The 25499-nt window shown below is 41.5% G+C and overlaps 1 protein-coding gene across 2 annotated transcripts in view; it reads left to right on the top strand.

Moving 5' to 3' along the window:
* A1CF (APOBEC1 complementation factor) overlaps window positions 1–25499 on the top strand; it is a 238756-nt gene that overhangs the window by 56974 nt on the left and 156283 nt on the right. For both annotated transcript variants that reach the window (XM_078642914.1, XM_078642913.1), the window contains exon 3: window positions 5295–5429. In XM_078642914.1, coding sequence (XP_078499040.1) covers window positions 5295–5429 — 135 coding nt within the window. The remainder of the gene's footprint in view (window positions 1–5294; window positions 5430–25499) is intronic.

Below are 25499 nucleotides of genomic sequence, written 5' to 3'. Positions count from 1 at the left end.
CCACAGCACCGAGACCGCCCTCATCGCTGCCACCGATGACCTTCGAACTCTGATGGACAACGGAGAAACAGCGGCCCTCATCCTCCTGGACCTCTCCGCGGCTTTCGACACCGTCTGCCACCGCACCCTAATACAGCGCCTCGGCAACATCGGAATCCAGGAGAAGGCACTGGAATGGATCACCTCCTTCCTCGACGGAAGAACACAGAGAGTCCGCCTACCACCGTACAAATCAGAGGCCACCAAAGTCATCTGCGGCGTCCCTCAAGGATCCTCACTGAGCCCCACCCTCTTCAACGTCTACATGAGCCCCCTCGCGGCCATCGCACGCCAACACAACCTCAACATAATCTCCTACGCTGACGACACCCAGCTGATCCTCTCCCTGACCAACGACCCCACCACCGCCAGAGCCAACCTGCACGAAGGGATGAGAGATGTAGCCGAATGGATGACGACCAGCCGCCTGAAACTGAACTCGGACAAGACGGAGGTCCTCATCCTGGGCTCCTCGCCCTCCGCCTGGGACGACTCCTGGTGGCCCCCCGCCCTGGGCACTGCACCCAAACCAACGGACCACGCACGCAACCTGGGCTTCATCCTGGACTCCTCCCTCTCCATGACCAGACAAGTAAACGCCGTCTCCTCGTCTTGCTTCAACATCCTGCGCATGCTACGTAAGATCTTCCGGTGGATCCCCACCGAAACGCGGCAGACGGTCACCCAGGCCCTCGTCACCAGCCGTCTGGACTACGGCAACGCCCTCTACGCCGGAACCACGGCCAAACTCCAGAAGAGACTCCAACGGATCCAGAACGCCTCGGCCAGACTCATCCTCGACATCCCCCGACGCAGCCACATCTCCGGACACCTGAGGGACCTGCACTGGCTCCCGGTCAACAAGAGAATCACCTTCCGTCTCCTCACCCACGCGCACAAAGCCCTACACGACCAAGGCCCGAGCTACCTCAACAACCGGATCAACTTCTACACTCCCAAGCGCCTCCTCAGATCAACCAACCACGCCCTCGCCGCCGTCCCCCGCATCCGAAGAGCGACAACAGGAGGAAGATCCTTCTCCTACCTGGCTGCCAAGACCTGGAACTCACTCCCGACCGACCTGCGCCTGACCCAAGACCACCTCTCCTTCAGGAAGAAGCTCAAGACCTGGCTGTTCGAGCAGTAAACGGCACCCCCCCCCCACCCAGCGCCTTGAGACCCCACGGGTGAGTAGTGCGCTTTATAAATGACCTGATTGATTGATTGATTGTATGTTTAGCTGCATTCCCTTGGTGACAGAAAACTGCTCCTGCACAGGGCAAAAATGAGAACCAAAACCGGCCCTGGCAAAGTGCTCGGCCAGCCTCCGGAGGCGGTTGGGGGTGCGGTCGAGCTGTTTGCCAGGGCCGGTTTCGGACGATTTAGTTACAGGAACCGATATGGTAGCTATGCTCCAAAAATGGCCCTGTAACAAACACGGCACCCCAGGGGCCCAAAACTTGCCCCCACCCTGGTGGTCCACCGGGGAAATGACTGGTACCTGCTACGGCCAGTCCGGCCCTGCTCCTGCATGAAAAAGCAACCGAGAAAGAAAATAATCTTACGGACCTGCAGGATGACTTGGGTCTTTTGCAATGGCAGTTGACACCCAAATATACTTTATTTTGCATTGTTGGACTGTGGTTAGGGGATTTTGTATTTATTTGGAAGCTAGGGCAAAGAGCACTATAAATGGATTTTTATGGAACCGTGGGCCTTTGTTTGTCAGAAAGAATTGCAGGGGCTAGCCTCCTACTGAGAATGTGTGAGAGTTGAACAGGACACTTTATCTTCTGTGCAGTGTGCACTGTTCGAATGCTTTTTCCATCGCAAGGAGGACAGCTCTGTGTGCCACCATTAAATGTAATAACTCTGGTTTGTATAGGTAATGTTGTCAAGTGTTCGGTCATGATTTCCGCACCATAGGTCCAAGCTTCATTTTGAACTTAGTTATCATGTGGCCATAAAGGGATCCATGCACCTGCTTTTACTAAAATTGCACTGTCTGCCTCTTTATATTTCTGGAATGTACTCACAAGCTCATGTATGCATTGTAGGCAGCATAGTTTTAGCAAAGCCAGAGCATGAATCCCTTCTGCAGCATCACATGGGTACCGAAGATGCTCCTGATATGGCCCTACATAACAATATGCATTGAACAGTGAACTAAGGCATATTTGATGTGATTCTGGCTCCCAAAGTGGAATTGAAAGTGGCTCTTGTGAGTCAGGGACCTTTATGGACAGTCATATTAAGTGGTTTACCATGGCTCACGTGAGTCATAGTAGGAGCATCCACCACAGAAATAAAATCTGAACCTATGTTGCTTTACACTAAAGTGTGCCAAAGCAGTAAAAATACTGCAAAATTAGGTTGAATAAAAAACAGTAAGTCTCTAGGGTCATTATATCCATGACCCCTGAAAAGCTTACCATATTTTAAAGCACTCCAAGCTGCAGCTGTATGCTCTTCAATGCTCTTCAATTGGAATGCAGGGTCATTGTGTTTCTGGTTCTATTGCTGAATTGTGTGGCCTAAAGATTTAAAAATATCAGAGAAAAAGACATGTTGATTTTGTTTTTAAAAAAAAGACATTATTGAAACTATTTTATGACAATCACTTTAATTAAACATTGCAATGTGTGAACTTCTAAAATATACATTTGATTATATTTATTAGTGACTTTTTGACAAGGACAATATATATATATATATATATATATGTGTGCTTTACATATGTTAATGTATTGATCCTTTGATAAAGCCAATAGGCCTACTTTTTATATTTTGTTGTTCTCACCCTTTCAAAAAGACAGTAGATCTGCCTAACTTAAAATGACACCCTTTATATTGTTACATCACATAATCAGCTGTGCACACCCACGGGGAGTTGAGCACAGGGCCTGGTTGCAAGACCCAAAAAGAAGGTTGACCTATCAAACAAACCAGTATCCAACATTTTCAATCTCCATATCTAATGCTCAACCCAGCCCTACATGCCCAACTTAGACAACTATAATGTAATAATATCTGTTGATAGAAATTGGCCAGTCCAAAATTAATTCTGATCTTAAGAAGGTTCAAGACACAATGGGAGACATAGACGAGTGCATATTACAGCTGACTGAGCAATAAGACTTGGAGAAATTATTCAACAGTAGTAGTGGGATCTTGAAATACGTAGTAGAAATGCAGGAACAGTAATAACTGATTTCCTGGTTCACAGTTAAAACCCAGAGTCTCAAAATCCACTCTGGTTTTTCCAACTTGCTGGCATTGTAGAGACTTAGATTGTTGTCAATTAATGGTGGAATTAATTGAAAAGTGTATGTTTTGTCTTGGAACCGAGGTTAAAACAGATTAAGTTCAGCAGGCTCGTCAGATTACAGTACAAGTTTATGTTACTAAGCTCAAAACCAACCCTAAACCAAACGGGCTGAAGACAGATCTATATGGATGGTAAACAATAGCTGAATAAGTCATTTGAGAGGAAGGGCAGAGTGAAATTATCTAATGGTTTGTCATTGAAGTTAAACTAAGGGGGAAAGGTCTAGTTCGGAACCTCAAATTAGTCAATATTAGTTTAGAAAAAGCTTAGGGAGATGTAAATTCTGGCTGGTATAATAATGAGGATCATGGTTAACTTGAAGATAATGAAAATATTTCATTTGTTAATTTCAAGACATCTATCTACTTTGCATGGCAAAACCTCATGATGCCTCTTTGGCACAACATATTTTATTCGTAAAAAATAAAATCCAATCAGCACATTTTTATTAATATCCAAAGTTCCTAAAAATTAAAATTCTACCAAGTTCCAAACCTTATGAGAGATGATCAACAGTGAAATTAGAGGCTTAGATATCATGTACACAGGGTTCCCAAAGAATGCGCTTGAACCTGTGGCACTGCAACCACAAGAAACCAGTGTTGAAAACACTCAACTGGCTCTTCAGCAATGTACAAAAAACTTTAAAGTGCTATGTATCTTCCACAACACCTCCTGGCTGACGATGACTGTGAAATGGGCCACCTAAACTGTCTAATTTCAATGCTATCAACACCGGCAAACTCTATCCATCAATGAGCCTTTAGATGGAATAAACACCCAACCAGATCCTTCAACGCCCAGGCACCCACACTGTGGCATTCACTGAAACATAGTGCAGGCTGGAACCAAACTACAATCATTTCTGGAAAAGCCTGAAAACTGAAATGTTTCCATGGGCATTTGAACAAACTCTTCACCTTTGGGGGCAGTGACTGAATAATATAGGACCTTCTTTTACTGATCGGATATTTTGGTATTTCACTTAGCTCTCCAAAGAAAACCCACAGGAAAACCCTAAATGAATAAGTGAATATTCCGGTAAATGTATACCTTCTGAATGATGATGAAGATGATGCACTTATTAGGTTTATAATTGAAATGGTCTACTTCCTGAAATATTATATTTTTAGAGCATTGCATGTAACATCCAATTTAGAGGAGGATTTGTGTCCAAATCATAAAGCACAGTTTTGGTATATATGGCACTGATTGAGAGCTCATAATATGAATAGCGTATTTGAAATCATGTTATTCATTGTTTCTACTTCAGAAAGGTAAATAAAGTGGTTATTTTGCACAACTCTCACATTGCCTAGAGAAGCCCTCACATCTTTCATGTGTTCCCCACCTCACCCAGATTTCCAGAGATGGGAGTATTGACCGTCACTTTTCCGTCTCCCCACTTTCTCCTGCCTCTCTCAGTTCTCCATAAATGTGAGAGAGGTGGGAGAACAGGGCTGATTCTCTGCCTGCACCATCTATTATTTTTTGTCCGTTAGCCACAAGTCTCTGCAGATGGGTGTCAGTGTTGATATTTACAAGACCTATGTCAAGATCTACTAGAAACACATGTCTTAAATGTTTATTGAATCGTTTTGCATTTTATAGTCCAAGAGCAACAAATATATTTTAATATATATTCAAATGCATAAAAAGCTGTTGTAAAAATGTATTGAAGTAACAAATGCTACAAATGATTAATAGGAAATAAAAGCATTAAAACAAGTTACTGTTTAGATCATGTCATTAAAACATTTCTGATCTCTTGTGGCTTTTGCATTTATAACACAAACAAAAGTGATACTGACTGTAAGCAAAATGTTTTCATTAATACATTCAGTATTTGCATCTTCCCAGATGTTGAAGTCATTTTGCTGATATCTACACTGATTTTACTGATATCTACCATTTCTTTTTACACTAGGAAAATGGGCAGAGAAGGTATGGTGGGCCTCCACCAGGATGGGATGGCCCGATGCCAGAGAGGGGATGTGAGATTTTCATTGGCAAATTACCCCGGGACCTTTTTGAAGATGAACTCATACCATTATGTGAAAAAGTAATGCACCTTCTTTCTAAATTGGTTTTAAAAACTGTGATCAGAAAACATTTTTAGCACGTGCCACTTTTTCTACTGAGCTATCCTATCCAAATTTAACTTGCATAATACTATTGTTCCATAACTTTAGGTTTTCTGTATGTGCTGTAAATGTGACTGAATGAATGTACAAATACATACATTTCCATGAATTTGATGTTACCCCAAATCAATGTATTTAACAACACTGAAATGAATATCACAGTGTCCCAGCCTCCAACTATGCAATGAGTCATATTAAGGAAACAATTAGTAAAAACTACAACACTAGAAGAAATATCATGAGCTTCTTGGGTGAAATGATTGGGAAAATAGAAACGAAATTAAGCTTATCTGAAATAGTGAAACTGTTGAAAACTGATAACCTGATTTTTGTAATGGTGAAAGAGGGCTTACACAGAAAAATATGACACAGAAAGAATAATGATCACTGATAAAGTGAATTTGAAAATAAAAACAACATACACACGTGAAGAGCGAAGGTCCAGATGTGAGTGACTTTAGAAAAAAGCACAACTAAAACACATTTATGAAAGTGAAGTCAGAAAAAGAAAATTTTGCAATGTAAATCAATTCCATATATTCTTTTTTGTAAACTGGGATTTTTAAGGGTTCTTGAAATAGACATAATAGGTCCTATTTACAAAGGTAGATTTACACCTGTAGATTTACTCATGTATATATGTACTCATCCACTGGGTGTAATTCTACACTTCTGTGCTATTCACTATTTCTGAGTGTAGATTTACACCTGAGTGTCGACTTTCAGGTCTCCCTCCTCTAAGACTAGGGGGTGAAGACATCTAAGGCTACATTTATAAGTATGAGATTACTACTAGTATTTTATCACATGTAGGTGATATCATATTTTTGCAACTGTGGTGTAAATCTCCGTATGGGAACTATAGTGAAAATGTAAGTTTATTATTCTTTATTTAAATTATTACAAATATCTCAAAATACAATATGTGTAACATCATTTAAAATAATTATTAATAAAATAAAATATGATATCAAATTAATTCATTAAGTGAAATGTGTATTAAATAATTAATAGATTTAAATACATACATTTCAAGTATAAATAATATTTCATCAATGATCATTTTTAAAAGTCCTACTCCCTGTAACATATCTATTTGTATTTAATATGTATTGCATGTTGTTACAAGTTATGTGTTGAATTATTTAAATTGCTATTGATTTTAATTAACAATAGTTTAAATGTTTAATTTTATTTTTTATATTTCTTAAGTGTATTATATTATAAAAGAATACATATATTGTTCATTAACAATATATCTTTTTAACAATAAACAAAATATACTTTAGACTTACATTAATTTTATTTATTTAACATTATTTCCTATGGGGTGTTATTTTAAACCCCTGTAGTGCAGTAACGGGGAGTGGCTACTTGTGATGATTGACTTACTTCAGGGCTGGGATGAAGTATGTTTACTACTGTTTTGTCACCTTGGGCCGGTAGTAACTTTAGAAGTGTATTTTGAGATTATAAATGTGCTTACTCTTTCGTGGGCCAGTGTGTGGTAGCCTGTCCCTAAACCCCTCCTTACTTTTACCTAAACCTCTCTCAGTTTATAGTAAATATTTGTCATTATCAAAACCGTGGTCCTTCCACATCTACTATGAAGTAGTAAACTTGCATATGTATAGATCTTCCCATAAAAAGGTAGGAAAGGAGGAGGTGGAGATTGTGACTCGTAGATTTGTGAATAGCACTTTGTACAAAGTTAGTATGCTACTGTAGTACTACTTTACATACTACAACATGCTGTTTGTGAATCTGGCCCAAAGAATATAGGTCCTGATGTACAAAGGGATCTCATGATTGTAAACTCTGAATTACAGGGTTAGAGACCAATAATTCACCTCTTATGATATGCTAACTACTTTCTGCGATTCTGAAAATGTTTTCAGAATAGCAAAACAGGTTTTGAAACTCAAACTGAATGTGACTAGGTAAGGTATGTGTCAATGGTTACAACCAAAATTCCAGTCACAAACCATTGCTCTGTTACCAAATCTCTGGGCCCGATTCACAGAACTAACTTAAGACAACATCCTAAACTTACTACCGTTTTGGTATTCACAGAAGGCACTTACTCATTTTGGTATTCACAGAAGGCACTTACTCAATTCAGTATTCACAGAAGTTAGGACTCCTAACTTTAGGACTCCTAAATGCCTTCTGTGAATACTGAAAGTCTTAAAGTTAGGATTTTTCTCAGTTTATGAGTAGTAAAGTTAGTACTCCTAACTTTACTACTCCTAAACTGAGAACAATCCTAACTTTAAGACTTTAAGGAAGGGACTCATTTTGCCCCCAAAGTGTAGCCTGTCCTTCTAAAATGCACACCTGTGACTATATTCTAGCTTTTAATTATTTTTCAGCAATAAACTAATTTTGTTCTTTTGTTCTCAATATCAGTTTCTCATATTATAAGCATATGCTGGAGCCCCCAGGCATCAGCTTCCATGTTCAGCATAATGCTCTAATGTTGTTTCATACACTTTGTTCCCATTATAATAAGAACTTTAGATGCCTAAGTCAAGACCTGCAGTCCATGCACAACATCACGGTCCCTCATACAGTATCACGTGTCCATGTAGGGAAGTCGCCATATTGTACAGTAGCTTCAGATGTCCAGGTTCAAGCTCAAAACCCATAACTAGTCCCCTTGTTCTGCATTCATTTACCATAAGAAGCTTCAAATGGTCAGGATCACATTCACAGTTCATGTACAATATCTAATCGCCATGCATAGTCTCAAATTATATTCTCCCATTCCCAGATGTGATTAGGAGTCCAGGTTCAGTCTCAAGTTCCATGAACAGTTTAGTATACCCATATTTCACTATTGTTCGCTGCTAACCCCTTTAGGTGCCCATGTTCAGCCTTGCACCCCATGTTCAGTCTAAACATGTCCACGTGAATTCTCATGTGCCATGCTCCAACTTCATAAACCAAGAGCAGCTTTAGGGGCCCAAGTTCAGTCTCACAGCCCATGTGAACATTCATATGAATAAGTTTAGCTTAATAGGCTCATATTCCATCCATGATAAGCCAGGAACAGCTACCTTACCCTCAGTTCATTCTTAAAGGTTGCTCTAGCCATCTAATATCACACACAGACGTGCTCGAGTGGGCACAAAGCCAGCACGATGGCTTTGTAAATTAAAGATCATCTCTGACATATGCAGGCCTCAGTTTGAATCCAAATAAGGATAAGATCGAACCAGCCTTTCATTCTTCTGAGTTTAGTAAACTGAGTACCATTAACCCGTTTCATGCGCCCGCGATTTTGCGGAAGTGCCGCACTTTGGACATTGGCCATTGGCCGACGGCAGCACTGGGCAGGTAGTGCTGCCGTTGCCCAATGGGCGACGAAAGCATGGAAGGGGTTAAATTGAGTAATACTGACACCTGTTTTTACAACGCTCAGAAAAATCAAAAGTATGATAAGAAGCTCCAGATTAAAGAAAGTAATTCTAACTATTATCAGGCATATTTATGTCCAGGGACAGCTAGGTGCACTAACATTCATAATACATACTCTCTCACACACACATACACAGACACACAAAAACACATGTGCGCGCACACACACACACACATCCACACACACTTTCATGCAGCCATATTCCAAAAGAAGACTTCTTAGACCCATGAACACAAAAACATTTGGCACAAACTCACAAACATGCTGGCATACACACACACATGTGAGTATACTCACACACCCACTACATTCTCATGTGACTGCTGAGCTAATCTCTCTGCTTCTTCATTCCTTACACTATGGAGTCTATGTGGGATGATTGGAAAATTGGATCTTAAGTCAACTATGCTGTGAACAATATGAGCTTTTTCCTTCAGCCATGCATGGTTCCAGCCCCACCGTCCCAGACACTAGAAAAGGACAAGGAAAGGTGTGATATATTGATCCACTCATTGGGCTAAGTTGTCACACGTGTAGATCAGACATGTTCTTCCTGGGTAGAAGAAGGATAGATTCAGTCCAGATTTTCAGATTTGATTCATATTGATTGTGAATAAACTTATATTATTTGGATTTTTCTGAAACATTACAACTTTTCGTGGCACACATCTTCTCCAATGAATGGATTAGAGGAATATTCCTGCTTCTGGAGATGTGAACTTAATATATTTGCCTAGCTATGGCACGCTTCTTGAGCCATCTTCACTATACAAACCTTCAAAATAGTTCATGAAATCTCATTACATTTATTTCGGTGAAGTTAGATATGTTAGTGAATTTCATTAGTTCTAGGTTTTTAAGACATTTCACAGAATAGGGTAAGCCTGCTGAACAGACGTTTACTTCTTTCGGCGCGTGGTCATCCAGTGGCACAGTCACATGGGAAATGTATTGCAATCATATCTGAAGAAAAGGGAACTAAAGGTGTGGAAATGATGTGGAATAACTAAGCTGCAACTTTCTCAATCTTGGGTAATAATGTTGCCACTACATTGCTGTGCACGGTATAGTGATAATGTTTATGTAACTCCAAAATGTCTGCAATGTGGTGCTCTAATGCATATGTTTACGTTGTGGTGTTACCATTTTTTCTTGGTTGGCTGCATTCAGCAACAATCATGCGATCCAACTAAGTCCCACCTAGGTTACTGGAGTACATCTTGCAATCTAAAAACAAATTTATGACAAAGGTGGGCAGTAGAGAGAATGTAGAAATACAGTTCCAAAATAATAAAATCCATGTAAATAGAACCAGGTGGTGTCAATATGAAATAAAAGCAGTGTTAACTAAGTCCTACAATCGAAATAATAATGGAAGTTCACACCTATATTAATAGGTGAACTTCTACATTAATAGGCTAATACGTGGTGCATATCTTAATTAATATAGTCTGTGTATAATTAGTGTAAGAAATTGGGTTATTGGTTGAGTGGGGTGAAAGCCTTCTCAACCAGCAATCATAATTCTCTGTTAGGATGAACCCACAAGCAACTCCAAAATAACCTGTGCATAACCCTCTGGCAGCTTGGCACTAAAGCAGTCTGGCTGAACTTAGAGGCAATCTGTAAATTATTTATGCAGTACTTCAAACAATAATAAAGTGAAACACAACACAAGAAAAATCCCTCACCGCTTTAGACAAATAGAGTTAAATTGTATAAACAATTTAAGACCCAATCACTAAAACTGGAGATATGCAATTTTAAAGATTTAGGTGAAAATAGCACCAACGCGTCAACTGTGGTTTTCTGGTCCCAGTAGACTGGGATAAAGTCACAAGTTCAGGCCAACTACCGGAGCACGGGCCAGCTACAGGAGCCCAGTAAGGCCCACTGAACAAGGATACCTTGAATCCTAGCTGCGAAGCATTGCGAAGTCCCATGTCGACAATGCATCACTCAGCACTGATTCCTAGTAACTGCGAGGCTGCGATGCAAGGTCCTACATCGTGGAGGCTGTTGATGGCTGGTGCTGAAGGAGCTGCAGGGCTTGCGATTTGGAGTTGTACGCCGGCATTGAGGATCCCGTCGACGAGGGGCTTGCGATACAAAAGCTTACATTAAGAATTAATCGCGCACCTGCTGGTTCCGAAGAAGCTGTAGGGCTTGCAATATGGAGTCCTGCATCAAGAATGCTGTTGATGAGAGGCTTGCGGTGCAAGGACCGGCATCGAAGATGCGCCATGCACCGGCTCCCATGCAGAGTTTTCGGGAGGTAAGCCATTGCATCAGTTCCACTAGCACCACAGCTGGGCTGGCAGAGCACCTTCATGCCCACTTTCAAGGGTCCAAGATTGGGGGTGACACCACTAGGGAGGACAATACTCATAGCTCGCAGAGGCAAGGTGCTGGGTTCTAGATAGGGGAAGCCTGTCCCTGAGATTTCTAATCAGGAGGCCAGCCAACTAGACTTTGGAATCACTCGGATGGTCCTGGGTTCAAGTAGCAGGTTTAGTCCTTCTCACTTAGGCAGAAGGGGAGCAGGGTAGCACAGCAGGAGAGCAGAGTGGCATCCTACCAGTTCTGAGTCTCCCAAAGGTCCAGATGTGTACTGAAGAGTTGGGGTCTGAGGTCCAATATTATATATGGTGCTTAATTTGAAGTAGGAGAACTTCTAGATGTTCCTGCCCCCTTAGGTGTCAAGCATCCCCTTCCTCCCTGCCCTTGTCCCCGCTTGTGTGGGGTCACAAAAGACCAGTGTCGTAACCTTTGTGAGAGTGCTCAGGCATAACCTTTGTGATGTGCAAGTATGGTAGGTTACAGCTCCTCCCCCTCATCAACTCAGAGTGGCCCGTCCTACCAACACCAATTTTCCCTTTGTTTCACTGTCTGAGAGCAATACACAAAGACCACTGCCAGCTACATCTAATCATGTGACCCCGGATTAGACTGCAGGCCCCAAAACATCAGAACAAGAAAATGCCAACTTTCTGAAAGTGGCCTTTTCATAATTGTGATAAAAAAATCTGACTTTACCATTAAAAAGGGCTTTTAATTATAATTCTTTAGACTCCAAACTCAAACTGTCTCCCTGCTCCCGATTGGAAATGATCACTTATTAAATGCAATAAGGTAACCCAATAACATTCAATGGGAGAGTTAGACCTTGCAGCACTGATAAGCAGATGTATGTGTTTTTCGCTACTACAAAAGAAAGGTCTAGGCCTGGCAAAAGGTTTATTTTGCCAGGTTGAAAGGGCAGTTTAAACACTGCACACACGGGCTGCAATGCAGGCTCGAGACATGTTTAAAGAACTATTTAGGTAGGTGGAACAATCAGTGCTGCAGGCCAACTAGTAGCATTTAAAGTAATGTACAGGCCCTGGGTACATGTAGTACCACTTTACTTGGAACCTAAAAGTAAATTAAATGTGCTAGTTGGCTGTAAGCCAATTTGATCACCTTTAAATGAGAGCACGCACGCACTTGTCACTGGTTAGCTGTATTAAAGTGCCCACAGCCCTAAAGCAAGCAAAAACGGAGTCAGCAAAACGGGAGGTTGGAAGACAACATTTCTGGGGAAAACCATGCCGGGGATGTCAGGTTGTAGTGTAGCTCCTATTTTCCCAATAGGCTCTGCGCATTGGAATAGTACCTACAGCAGTAAAGACCTAGGCCAGACGTTAACTAGGTCTACTACTGTCGAAACTAGACTTAATTTTTGGGTTTGCCAGCTAAGCTCAGAGTTCGCTAGAAACTTTCTCGAATGTTCAAGGAAGGATTAACTCCCCTGATTAGACAAGAAGGGATTTAGTTTCTGACAACCATAGAACATGACAACTTTGCTCTCCCCTAATCAAGAGTCAATCTCGAGAGTCGTGTGAGCACAAGGCAATTATTTTACTCAGTCAGTACGTGCATTCTTAGTCTCATCAGAATGTAGAGAAAAGGAAGAGACGGGCGTGTTCAATAAAAGATGTTATTTATTGATCAGTCTCTTTTCTCGTACAAGAGAAATGGATCGATATTATTGCAATACTTATAGTTAAGTAAAGTGCATACATTAGAAGCAATAGTATAAAATAATACTGTAAAAACATTGATATGGTTTCTGAGCCATATGATGTTTAAAATGAATAAAATATATTTACATACACATATACATTTGACTAAACGTACTCAACTGGTGTTTCTAAATACGCCTACCCCGTGTACCTGACCTAAGTCTAATGCGTGGGCGGGAATAGAAAGTTACAGTTTAGTTTAAGTTTGTTTTTGCCAAGTGAATAACTAAAGAATTCTCTAGGAGGGGTTATTCAGTTCTGTACCTGGAATTTAGGATGAATGAGGAATGGTATCTCTTTCTCTGCTCTCGATATTCCAGGCTGCCTGCGAGGGCTGCCCAGAAGCGCCGGTGCTGGGTCTCTCGGCTTGAGATAGCAGCGCGTCTCTCAGCGCGTCAGGAAGGCGGGGCTGCTGGCTGCGGGGTCTGCTTCTGCTCTCGGCTTCGGCAAGTATGGCTGCTCCGTCTTGTCACCACGCGTGTGTTTGCATAGGGCAAGGTCGGCAATATTTATACCTTAAAGGTGCCGGGATTGACGTAAGGATGGACATAGGTACGTCAATAAAGATGTCATACGACTTGCTCGTTAGCACATTCTTTACTAAAGTTCTCTGTGAAATCAAAACAATGGCCGCACGGATTATCCAGGTTGTCATAGGTTTGATTTGTTATGAGAACGTCGTATGCCTTATCAGGGGCTGGAGGAATATCGCTTGTCTAATTAGATCTCAAGCGTTATGACCTAATCAGATAACACGTTCCTGTGCCGTAGTGTGACTGCGTCAGATAACGGTATCTGCATCATGGGGAATTTCTTGCCTCATGGGCTGACTGTTAGTTAACTAGCTAGTAAGTTTAACCAGAATAGGGTCAGGAATAGGGGGATCGAATCAGAACCTATAGAAATACACGACACCCACTCCACGCTAACTATGGTCATATCTACTAATCTATGCATAGTATAACATAGTACAACATACTATAGAGTATAGTGTATACCTTACCACCCCAAAATACACAAAATGCATTTCGAAATTTTCAAATATACTGAAAAATTGCAGTCATATATATTGTATGCACTTAAGCTATGAATTAAATGCAAAAGTAAACACGCATTGTTATGCATTATTGCTTGTTGGTATATGAGAAATACACATGAAATGGCTCTTAATATGGCTATACAGAAAAAAGTCGAAACCATTTCATCACATAAAATCTATTGCGAACATACCAGCGGGCAGCTAAAGTCTATAAAGTCTATAAAGTATCTAAAATAGAAATCTTAGTTCTCTAGGAATAGTCTCTTACTTTAAGCAGAAAATCAGTGTCCCGGGAAAAAATATATAGAAAAATATTTTAGGGGCTTGCTGAAAAAAGTTGCTGTCCGTGAACTGGATTGTAATTGTTCATGTGACTTTATTTTTAAAGTTGAAGGCCGAATTCAGGGAACGCCGTGTGCGAGTTAACTCAAAAGTCTCTATTTCTGTTCCGGAGAGAACATCATATCATTCAGGCTTTCGAAAAAACTGTCAACAGCTTCATGGGAAAGTTCCTCTAAGTCGGAAATAGGGGTAACCATGCATTCATGCGCATGATTGTCTCCATTGACATTCTGATTTGCATTGCTGACAGAAGGTCGTACCTGTTCGATGCTGCTTTCATCTTGAACTTCACTACTCTTCAATCGCAGTGGTGAAGATTCCAGGAATGCCGTCATCAGAATTGGCAGCCTTTGAGGGCAGCACAGTGCGTGAACCTTGGTAGGAACCAACAGTGTATCTGCATCCACTGGCGCATCCGATTGTAGCGTCAGACAGGTGTCTAACACGCATTCTTCTCCGCATAGCAGACACCTTAGTACAGGTAAAACACACCTTTGCCACATTGGTCGAAATGATAGAAACCAAGTCATGTTCAGGTCTCTAAGCCGGGAGAGTCCCAGGATTTTTGATATCCGGTCCCGGTATCCAATGGCTAGGATCGTATCTTCCATTGTCGCGAGAGTTTGATCTGTGACATGGTTTGCCATAACGAAAAATAAGGACTAGGAATAGGATTCCTGCAATTAGTCCTAGGATCAGGGGAAGTCCGCCAAAAATCGAATGGACAAATTCTGGAAAAATACCCAGTATGGCTTTGAATGGTGTTAATGCCATCGAAAATACTGTCTTAAATACCTTTGAGACCCCTGTGGTATCAGAAATATTTAAGATTTCGCTCAGGATTTCCGCGAAATGTACGGGGGAATTAGTTGATAATAATGTATGTATCTCTGCAGTCGTCCTTGCGACTTGTAGATCATACGTTTCTTTAGATGACGTGAGCCTTGTAGGCGTCTGAAGAAGCACTGTTTTCATTCTGCTTAAAGTGTCTATTCGAATAGAAGTAATCTTCAATCCGGGCCATACCCTTGCCTCCTTGTCTGGAAAGGAGCTGGGAAACAAAGAACGTCCACAGCACTTGACCTTCGCCGTCGTAGTGACGAGATAAGGAGTACCGGGCATAAGACTACAGCATCTGCGGTCTACAATAAGAATGTAACTCCCATTATAGAGTCTTTGAAAGAATGGTTCTATTTCAGTTGCAGGTGCGCCTTGCTGGTGACATGAAAGGTTGTATGAATTCCCTTCACAGGCTCCGTGCAAACTAATTCCGTTACACAGAAGCGTGCCGCTTAGTGACATAACACAATTGTTGCCACTAAGAAACACTTTCTGTCCTTTATTACTGACACATGCATGTGAATAGGGCAGGTTCCAAGTTGTTTTAAGGTACCCCTTTCCCAATTTCTCGTACATGCCAGCCTGTATATATTTTTGGCAGTATTGAAACCTGAAGGTTGAGATTGGAATATTTATGATTCCGTGGATTATCCATTCACTGACAGGTCGTTCTGACATTGTCAACGGTAATCTTTCTAGTTTTTCAATGCTCAAGATTGTATAATCAGCACCCTTCTGCGCCATACCGATCTGTCTATCAGTAAGGTTAAAGATTTGGAATAGTGACGTTGTGTTGATTAAACGCCAAGGCACATAGCCTGAACGCAGATTTTGTAACGTCCAGCCAAGCTGTACAATAGAACGCAATTGTGACTGACCATGTTGTAATAACAGTAAGTCTTGCGATAATATATCGATTGCTGACGACACAATGCTGTCCAATGAAAAAATTCTGGAGGACAGAGTCATTAACCCATTGTCCACTACAGAAAGTGATTTTTCCAAATTAATACGGTCAATTTCCCGTATTCTTTCTGCTGTCTCAATTTGAGTAACCTTCCAGGCCTCATTGTATGCTGCATATACAGAGGCTGCTATGAAACGCTTATGACGCTGTTTGCGTGGTCCCAGTATGAAATCACGCAAGTCAGCACCATCAGTAAGTAAAGTTAGGTGTTGCTTAATTTCAGGCAGTGTGGAAGTTTGTAGCCATTGAAGGCATAATTTGCCCACACTGTAGGTTGTTATTATCCCTGGGTGATGTCTTTGGGGATATCTAGGGTCTGGCCTGGTCATTTTGAAACCCTGTGTTTTATTCAGGAATCTATCTTGACAGTTATTTGTATCTGTGGGCCAGATCAACCATTGTTTCCAATCAGGATGTGTTCTGTTTTGGTTAAGTATATGGTTTATGTCTATTTCTTCATCTGTTTCAGAGTTATTGCTAAACATTGTTGGCTTTGGAATAGACAGGTTATTTAAATCTTTGATTTTGGCTAAGCCAAGACAGGTGGTTTGTTGAACGGTGTCATTTAAAAATATCATTTGTTCTGGGATCATGCAGGCTCTAAACAAAGCTTCTAAACCCTGTACTTGCCATTCTTTTGTACCCCAAACACTTTTCAAATCAACATGTTTGTCCCAATAATCAAATCCAAAAGTATTCATTTTTTCAAAGAAAGAATCTGAATATATCAATTTTGTGTTGGTTATCATGGTTTTCATCCCTGTCTTGTTTGACAATTTGTAATAAAATGTTTCAGCATTAGTTATGTTAAAACCTGAAAAATATGAATATTTGTCATATACGGTTCTAGAGCTCCCTTTTGGAGGTGTAGCACAATGTTCCCATTGATTAAAATTTAAAACATTTCTAGGTTGTGCAGATTTATGCAAGAAATGGTTACCATAATGGTTATAGCAGTACATGCTGTCATAATTTGTAGAACCCTGCAAATAATCATGTTTTGTAAATTTAGCAGACATTACTAAGTCAGACATCATATTGTTTATACTTTCAAAGTCCCAATCATCAGCAAAAGAGTTTGGTTTTGCAAAATCACTCAAGGAGATCTTGATTTGGTGTGGATATTTCAGGATCTCGACCGGACCATAAATTTCATAGTCAGTGTTGTCCCAGGCTACCCCACCAGGTATTGGAATTGCTGTGAAGTTGGCTGAAGAAAGTTCTGAAGAAAGTTCTCGTTTCTTGACGTGTGAAGATGTGTGTGGTTTGAGGACCAAGTTGATGTTCTGACTTGCTGTGTCCATTTTAGCATATTTTCCCTCAATGAAGCGTCCCAAAGTAAATACCATGATGAGCCAAAGTATGAGGATAAATGCACCAAAACCCACCCAAAATTCAATCCATGGAGAAACTAGATATGTTTCTTTCAGTTGTTTTAAAAGTTCCTTCGCTTTGTCTTTAAAGGATTTTGATGATGGCTGTGTCTTTTGTTCGCTGAAGCCTTCAGAGGAATCATCGAAGTTGATGAAGTAACCGGATGCAGTTCTGTCAATTGTTCCAATTGGTTCAGGATTTTTGTTTCTTGCATTTTCACTTGGTACTTCTGTATAGATTGGTGTGTCTCTGCTAAATGTCTTTATTTGGGTTTTCAGAGGTCTAAGTTCTATTGCATTGTTGCATAGTCCTTGTTGTTCTTCCGTAGGCGTTTCGAATGTGATGAGCCTCTTTGATAGGACCTCTGTACTGGTAGCAAACCTTGGTGTTCTGCTACTTATTGGGAGTCCACTTGGCCTACTGTTTGTTATCGGCCACATGTTGTGGTTTTACCAGGTCGATGGATACAACTCGGTTCTCCTTTTTTCCAGCAAGTGGCGGTAGTACAACTGATCTTGTCCCGTTGACAGACAAGACAGGAACTGCTTTTCTGTAAGAAGGCCCAAATTCCTTCTTTACCGCGATCTTCTCCCTGACTAGATCCCCGACTTTTGGAATCCAGACAGGTCTTGCTGGGACAGGTGGTGATTCTTCAGTGGTCGTTGGCTGTTCTTTCAACTGTATGTTGCTCAGGTCTTTTCTTGTTTTGTTTAAGTCCTGCAAAATAGCCAAACGGTCTTTGACATCAAAGCTTTTTTCTGTTACCACTGAAGTCTGACTATCAAGGTCAGAGATCAACATCCTAGTTCCGAATAATAATTCGTACGGACTGAATCCCTTCAGAGAATTTCTTGGCAAGTTATTAAGACTACGTTGGACACTTATTAGATGTTTGACCCACCCAGCTCCCGAACCTAATATCCTTTCTATTATAGATTGCTTTCTGTCTTGGTTTTTTCTTTACACCATCCCATACCCTCAGGAAGGAAGTGAGAAGATTCCCGCCGGGCTGTGCTCATTTGGCCATTCTTTCCCCCCCCAGGCTGGATTGCCTGAGTGAAAACAATGGTCGAACGTAGCATGCTCTTAGCGTATATGCCATTTAGACTCGCAAATCTTGTATAACAGTCCGGACGTCAGCCGAGTGCTGTGGATCTACATTATAAGTGGGAACTAGCCTGTATATGTTAATCGCAAGCCATTCTTTTTAGTGGTGATGTTATCTGCCTTGATACGACGAGGTATTAAACTGCTTCTCTCCCCACTGCGATCTCTGTTGCAGTTTGGGCAGTTTTTTACAAACATGGTGTAGTGCAGGCTCATGCCTGGCCACCAGTACCGTGATTGTAATTCCTCCAGAGAATCTTTTAATTTAAGGTGTCTGAGACCCTCGCCCATGTGTGCGTCTGCGATTAACAAGTTTCTCCTGTCCATGTTTGGAATCACTCTATCCCCCACTCCAGGGATTCGAGCAAAAGGAATGGAGTTTGCATCTATGATGTATGTGTAATTGAGTGGATAGTTGATCGGTAACGCCGAGCAGTCGCCTTTTGATGACGTTTTTACTGCCAGCAATGTTTCGCCGTCAATGTATTTTAATGTACGCTTTTTCCGATCTACGGGAGCCGGTTTACTGGCTGCCGCTGCGGCTGTTTCAGCCAATGAATTCCCTACAACGTGAACGCCATCACGCTGGTGACTCAGTGAGTGTGTCACGTGAGTCTTTGGTAGTTCTTTTTTCAAAAGAGCTACCTGTTCCCAGAGCAGTCTCTGCTTTATTGGTGCATCCGTGTCATCTTTGTAATCGTTCTGAATCCAGGTCTGCAAATCCTTGTTATATGCTTTGACGCAGAAATATGAATCTGACACTATAAGTGTCGGGAATTCGCGATCCGCATTATCTAGCGCCATTTTCAAAGCTAATATTTCAGTTTGTAGTTCTGAATTAGTTTCTACTGAGTGTGTTTTTGTTAATAGAGGTCTTAGTTTACCTCCGTGCCACACTTCTTTTGTAATCTCACATGTGGGATTGTATGCATGTTCTCCCCAAACGGAGGGTTGAGCATGTCCGTCTGTATAGATTACACAGGCGTAATGTCGTAGAGGCAGAATGTCGATTGGCAGAGGATACGTTTTTTCATATTTTAGATTTTTTAATTCTTCTAGTTCTTAAAAGACTGTTAACCAGGCAATACTTGATCATTCATATCCTCCGTACTGGATTTTCAGATGGGCAATTCTGGACTTTTTGAAGTTGAATTTGTAACCCTCTGCAGCGAAACCAAGTATTATGGTGTTCACTCTTTTCAAGTGAGTTTCCAAGTCATCATCTGTTAAGTAAATGTCATCGACATAAGATAATGCTTCATCATCATATAGTTGTAGTAATTCTGTTACTCTCGCTGAGAATACCCCCGGGCTGTTCTTGTACCCCTGGGCTAACCGACAGAATTGTTTTTGAGTGCCATTTACTGAGAATGCAGTTAAATATCTGCTCTCTGGTGCTATGTTTTGACAAAAGAAACCGTTGGAGATGTCCAAGGTTGTTTTGTATTTTTTGCGCACTATGTTATTCATTAGTGCAGCACTGTGTGAGTTTTGCACTGCAAAAGTTTTGCAACATGTGTTAAGGTGTCGGTAATCCAAAACTAGACGGTACGAATTGTCTGGTTTGGAGACCGGAAATAAAGGATTGTTCATTTGTGAGGTGCAAGTTTCAATCACCCCTTGGTATTCTAGCTGATCTAGTATTTCATTTACTTGTTTTTTAGCTTCTTGCTTAATTGGGTACTGCCTTTGTGCAGTAGGTTGTGATTTTAACTGGACTTTGTGAGGAGGAGAATCCTCATCCCATCCTACATGATTTTTATATAAAGCAGGTGCTAAGGCCACTGCCCACTTTCTAGCAAGTGTATATTTTTTATGAATCGGTATTTGATTCGAGAAGGCAGGCATAATTACTTCTTCGCCATGAGGGCACTCCCTGACAAACTCTGGTGGCCAGTCTTTTTCAGCTAGAAGGATGTCATAGCCCTTGGATAGGTTATCCCAAAATAGTCCCCTTATTTTCCTAGTCTTATCTCCCTCTATACGTAATGTTATCTCGTATATTTTGTGGGGCTTGCTAACTCTGGTATCTGCAGTTTCCACTTGAAGGTATTCATTCGTGTCCACTGTCTCCAGATGATTCATAAGGACTTTGCGAGCTATGCTCACCTCTGCTGCGCTGTCTAGCATTGTCTGAGCCCATTCTCCGTTTTTCAGTTGTGTCCTCAGTATTCTCGGCATTGTTAACTACCTTGATACTGGCTACCTTCTTTTTTGGAAATTGTGATTTCTTTTTCAGTTGAGCAGGTTCCTTGTCTTTGGACTTGGCGTGCTCTTCTGATCGTCCTCTTCTTTCCGATTTCTGCGAGGAATTCTGAAAAGATTGAGAGGGACGTGTATCAATGTCTTGATATCTATCAGGTTTTTTAATATTATCCCTATTTCTAAGGTTATATCTATTCCCAGAGGGTTCACTCTGAGGTGACCTTTGTCTCGGGTTTGGAGATTTCTCTCTTCGCCTAGGAGACCTTCCTCTGGACTGGAATTTCTTTTCTTTAGGATTGGATTGTTTATTTCCATCCCAGTTCTTTTTTGGTGAATTATTATTAAAAAATATTTTTTCTGGACTTGTAATCAGTTGCGGTTTTACTGGTATTCCACCTAGACTATCTCTGCCTAGTTCTTCATAGGATTTTTCTATGATTCTGGCAATTTCAGCTGGTTGGTCTGCTATATCTGTCTCTTTTAACCTCTGGCGGATCGCCACGTTTGCTGCTTCACCCTTTATGTTGGCTAGTAATATAGCCGAGACCTGCTTGAAGTCTTTTAGTAATTTCATACCAAGAGTTAAAGCTGGTTCTGGACCGTATTCATCTTGAATTTGTTTTAGCACATCTGGTATTACCGAAATGGATGGAACACCGTGCGTTTTTGTGTAGATGGAAGCAAAGACTGTACCCCAAGTGTCACAGTCCTCAATGTGTGGTGCGATTCCCATTGGGAGACATATAGTCAGAATCCTGTGTTTTTCTAATGGGGTGGTGTCAGGAAACACCGCCTCTATTTGGGTAATTTTCTGTGCCAACCAGAATGGTATCTGTTCCCGTTTAGCTGGAACTTTACCTAGGCAGGATTGGATGTTCTGTGGTGTAATTTTATTTGTGTTCCCCTGGTGAGGGGTCAGCTGTGGAAGTTTAATCTCTGGCTGAATTGTTGAAGTCCGCATTACATACTGAACTAATTGTCTGTGAATTTTTAGTACTTGTTTTAGCTGTATTAACAGCTCTGCTGCAGGCATTCTTTCGATGTCTGGATGTGGTGTGTATCCGGCTAGGACCGGCCACGTTGCTCCTGGTCTTCCTAAAGGACCGAGCCTTGTAATGTGATTGTTATGTATTAGGGCGCCATCAAATAGGAGCAAATGCTCTTGGAATTTGAGTGGTACTTCCACCTCCTCGAAAGGAGTGTACTCATTAGGAGGTTCCTCTACTTTGTAATAGTGGAAGTACTTTGTTACAGCATTTGCTGCTGGAAAATTTATCCATGTATAGTATACCTCTGTCTGCCGATATTCGTGTGCCTCGATTACGAATATGACTGTGCCACCTCTAGGTGTCAGTCCATTTTCTATAAGTTTTAGAGTTATAGCTCTCCTTTTGGCGACCTGGATGAGTATTATATCCGGGTCTGCATCGAGTGCTGTAGTATCAGCTGCTGCTATTTCAGTAGCTAATCTAATTGCCTCTCTTTCTTCATCACTCTCTGTCATTTTACCGACAGGAGGCTTATGTCTTTTGTTTGCAGATCAGGTTTCTTTATGGAACAAAGATTAGGTGCACAATATTTTGGAACTGTTTTATCCTTCAACGTTGACTAGACCAAGAACCATACATAGGAGTTCCCTCCTGCGAGGTTTTGGAGGATATTATAACCTTTCACCCACTCCAGACGTCTTTGGAGTATTTAGGAAAAGGGGTCTGAGTGAGAAAGCACGACTGAGTTACTCTAAATGTCTTACGTTAGTTTTATCGCCCTTTCCAAACACGTTGGGCGCCATGTAGTGTAGCTCCTATTTTCCCAATAGGCTCTGCGCATTGGAATAGTACCTACAGCAGTAAAGACCTAGGCCAGACGTTAACTAGGTCTACTACTGTCGAAACTAGACTTAATTTTTGGGTTTGCCAGCTAAGCTCAGAGTTCGCTAGAAACTTTCTCGAATGTTCAAGGAAGGATTAACTCCCCTGATTAGACAAGAAGGGATTTAGTTTCTGACAACCATAGAACATGACAACTTTGCTCTCCCCTAATCAAGAGTCAATCTCGAGAGTCGTGTGAGCACAAGGCAATTATTTTACTCAGTCAGTACGTGCATTCTTAGTCTCATCAGAATGTAGAGAAAAGGAAGAGACGGGCGTGTTCAATAAAAGATGTTATTTATTGATCAGTCTCTTTTCTCGTACAAGAGAAATGGATCGATATTATTGCAATACTTATAGTTAAGTAAAGTGCATACATTAGAAGCAATAGTATAAAATAATACTGTAAAAACATTGATATGGTTTCTGAGCCATATGATGTTTAAAATGAATAAAATATATTTACATACACATATACATTTGACTAAACGTACTCAACTGGTGTTTCTAAATACGCCTACCCCGTGTACCTGACCTAAGTCTAATGCGTGGGCGGGAATAGAAAGTTACAGTTTAGTTTAAGTTTGTTTTTGCCAAGTGAATAACTAAAGAATTCTCTAGGAGGGGTTATTCAGTTCTGTACCTGGAATTTAGGATGAATGAGGAATGGTATCTCTTTCTCTGCTCTCGATATTCCAGGCTGCCTGCGAGGGCTGCCCAGAAGCGCCGGTGCTGGGTCTCTCGGCTTGAGATAGCAGCGCGTCTCTCAGCGCGTCAGGAAGGCGGGGCTGCTGGCTGCGGGGTCTGCTTCTGCTCTCGGCTTCGGCAAGTATGGCTGCTCCGTCTTGTCACCACGCGTGTGTTTGCATAGGGCAAGGTCGGCAATATTTATACCTTAAAGGTGCCGGGATTGACGTAAGGATGGACATAGGTACGTCAATAAAGATGTCATACGACTTGCTCGTTAGCACATTCTTTACTAAAGTTCTCTGTGAAATCAAAACAATGGCCGCACGGATTATCCAGGTTGTCATAGGTTTGATTTGTTATGAGAACGTCGTAGGCCTTATCAGGGGCTGGAGGAATATCGCTTGTCTAATTAGATCTCAAGCGTTATGACCTAATCAGATAACACGTTCCTGTGCCGTAGTGTGACTGCGTCAGATAACGGTATCTGCATCATGGGGAATTTCTTGCCTCATGGGCTGACTGTTAGTTAACTAGCTAGTAAGTTTAACCAGAATAGGGTCAGGAATAGGGGGATCGAATCAGAACCTATAGAAATACACGACAAGGTCCAGCACTTAGTTTCGCAAATTGGTTAGCGTATTAACATAAAAGTGCACCTATCAATATAGGTGTGTGCTTCCATCAGAAGTTCTATTCCATTAAATCCTTCCACTAAGCTGCAGGTATTTTAAACAGTTGGCTTTCATCATGGCACAATGGAGACCCAAGTTAGAGTCTATTCATGTTTTCTGACTTGTTAATTGAGGTCCCTGTCCCAGGAAAATGGTAGCTCCCTATCCAGGGCCCAGCACCTGTGGTATGGTAAAGGTTCAGCCTGTTTGTATCAGACTGACAGAGTGATTACGTTTCTTTGCACAGTGTGGCTTTCTAGTTCTTGAGTTTCTGTCACAAGGCTAATATTTTAATCTGGTTTGTGATCACAAAGGGATATAACAAGTCGTGACTAGGAGGGATTAATGCATCTTGCAAATCTAAAAACAAAGCGTCATCTTTATAAACTCACATTGTTCTTTAATGCCTTTAGAAAATGTGTTTCTAGATCTATCAGCATTCCATTCTGGTGGTATATTACAGTAAACCGTAGGAGGGTCCCAGCATCTGCTACAAACGTCAACCGATGCACCAGTAATTGTGCATCAGTTTACACTAAATGTACTTCCTCTACAGTGTCACTGACAGCACGAGAGTGTGAGTCTGCACTACACCACAGGCTTCAATGTTGGAGTGGAGAGTGATGTAATGGTCTTTGGAACTAAGGCCCAATAGTGGTAGCATTAACAGTGCACCACTGTTGGGTGACTTACAGTTATCGTACATCCTAAGAGCCTTTTTACCAGAACACGTGTATCCATTAAATGGCGTGGGCTCGAGGCAAAGGCATTCCTCATTGCTAGGGGCCAGGACTACATGCAAATTAGGGAATGCACCCTTTTACATTGTATGGGCGTAAAAAGTGTTCCCACGAATTACAGAGGGAAACGCGCAGGCACCTGCAGCCCCTTCTGTAATACTGATGTACCCCAAGGGCCCAAACAGTGGGTAACAACACCCATTGCATCATGGGAGCAGTTATGTAATCCAACAACTGATGTCCATTCACCATGTCAGGCTTTTTTCATCATTTTCCACTCCCTTCCCTAGCAATGGGCAAGCGTCTTGTGTCTCATATTGGAAGAGAGAGTCACTGAATACAGGGAGGGCTGAGGAGCAGTCATTAGAAAAGAGGGCAGTGTCTCCAGCAGGGCAGCTTGACAGCAGCCCCTCAAAGAACCTTTCTGTAACTGGACTCTAGATTGTGTTAGTAAAGAGGCATTGTGGAATAGAATAGAGTGTACTACACAGGTCAAGGCACAGGGTGTTACAATAATAACCTTTAGTCCAGGTGCAGTGTGGCACTGTGATAACTAAAGATTCCAGGGATCATTCTGTTACATTTCAAAGCTACAAAGTTCAGGGTATAACACTGTGATAACTACACAGGCCACGGGGACTGCAGTTACACATTACC

This window comes from Lissotriton helveticus, chromosome 5_1, assembly GCF_964261635.1.
Source record: "Lissotriton helveticus chromosome 5_1, aLisHel1.1, whole genome shotgun sequence".
Taxonomy (NCBI): domain Eukaryota; kingdom Metazoa; phylum Chordata; class Amphibia; order Caudata; family Salamandridae; genus Lissotriton; species Lissotriton helveticus.
This window is presented reverse-complemented; position numbering and strand designations above follow the sequence as displayed.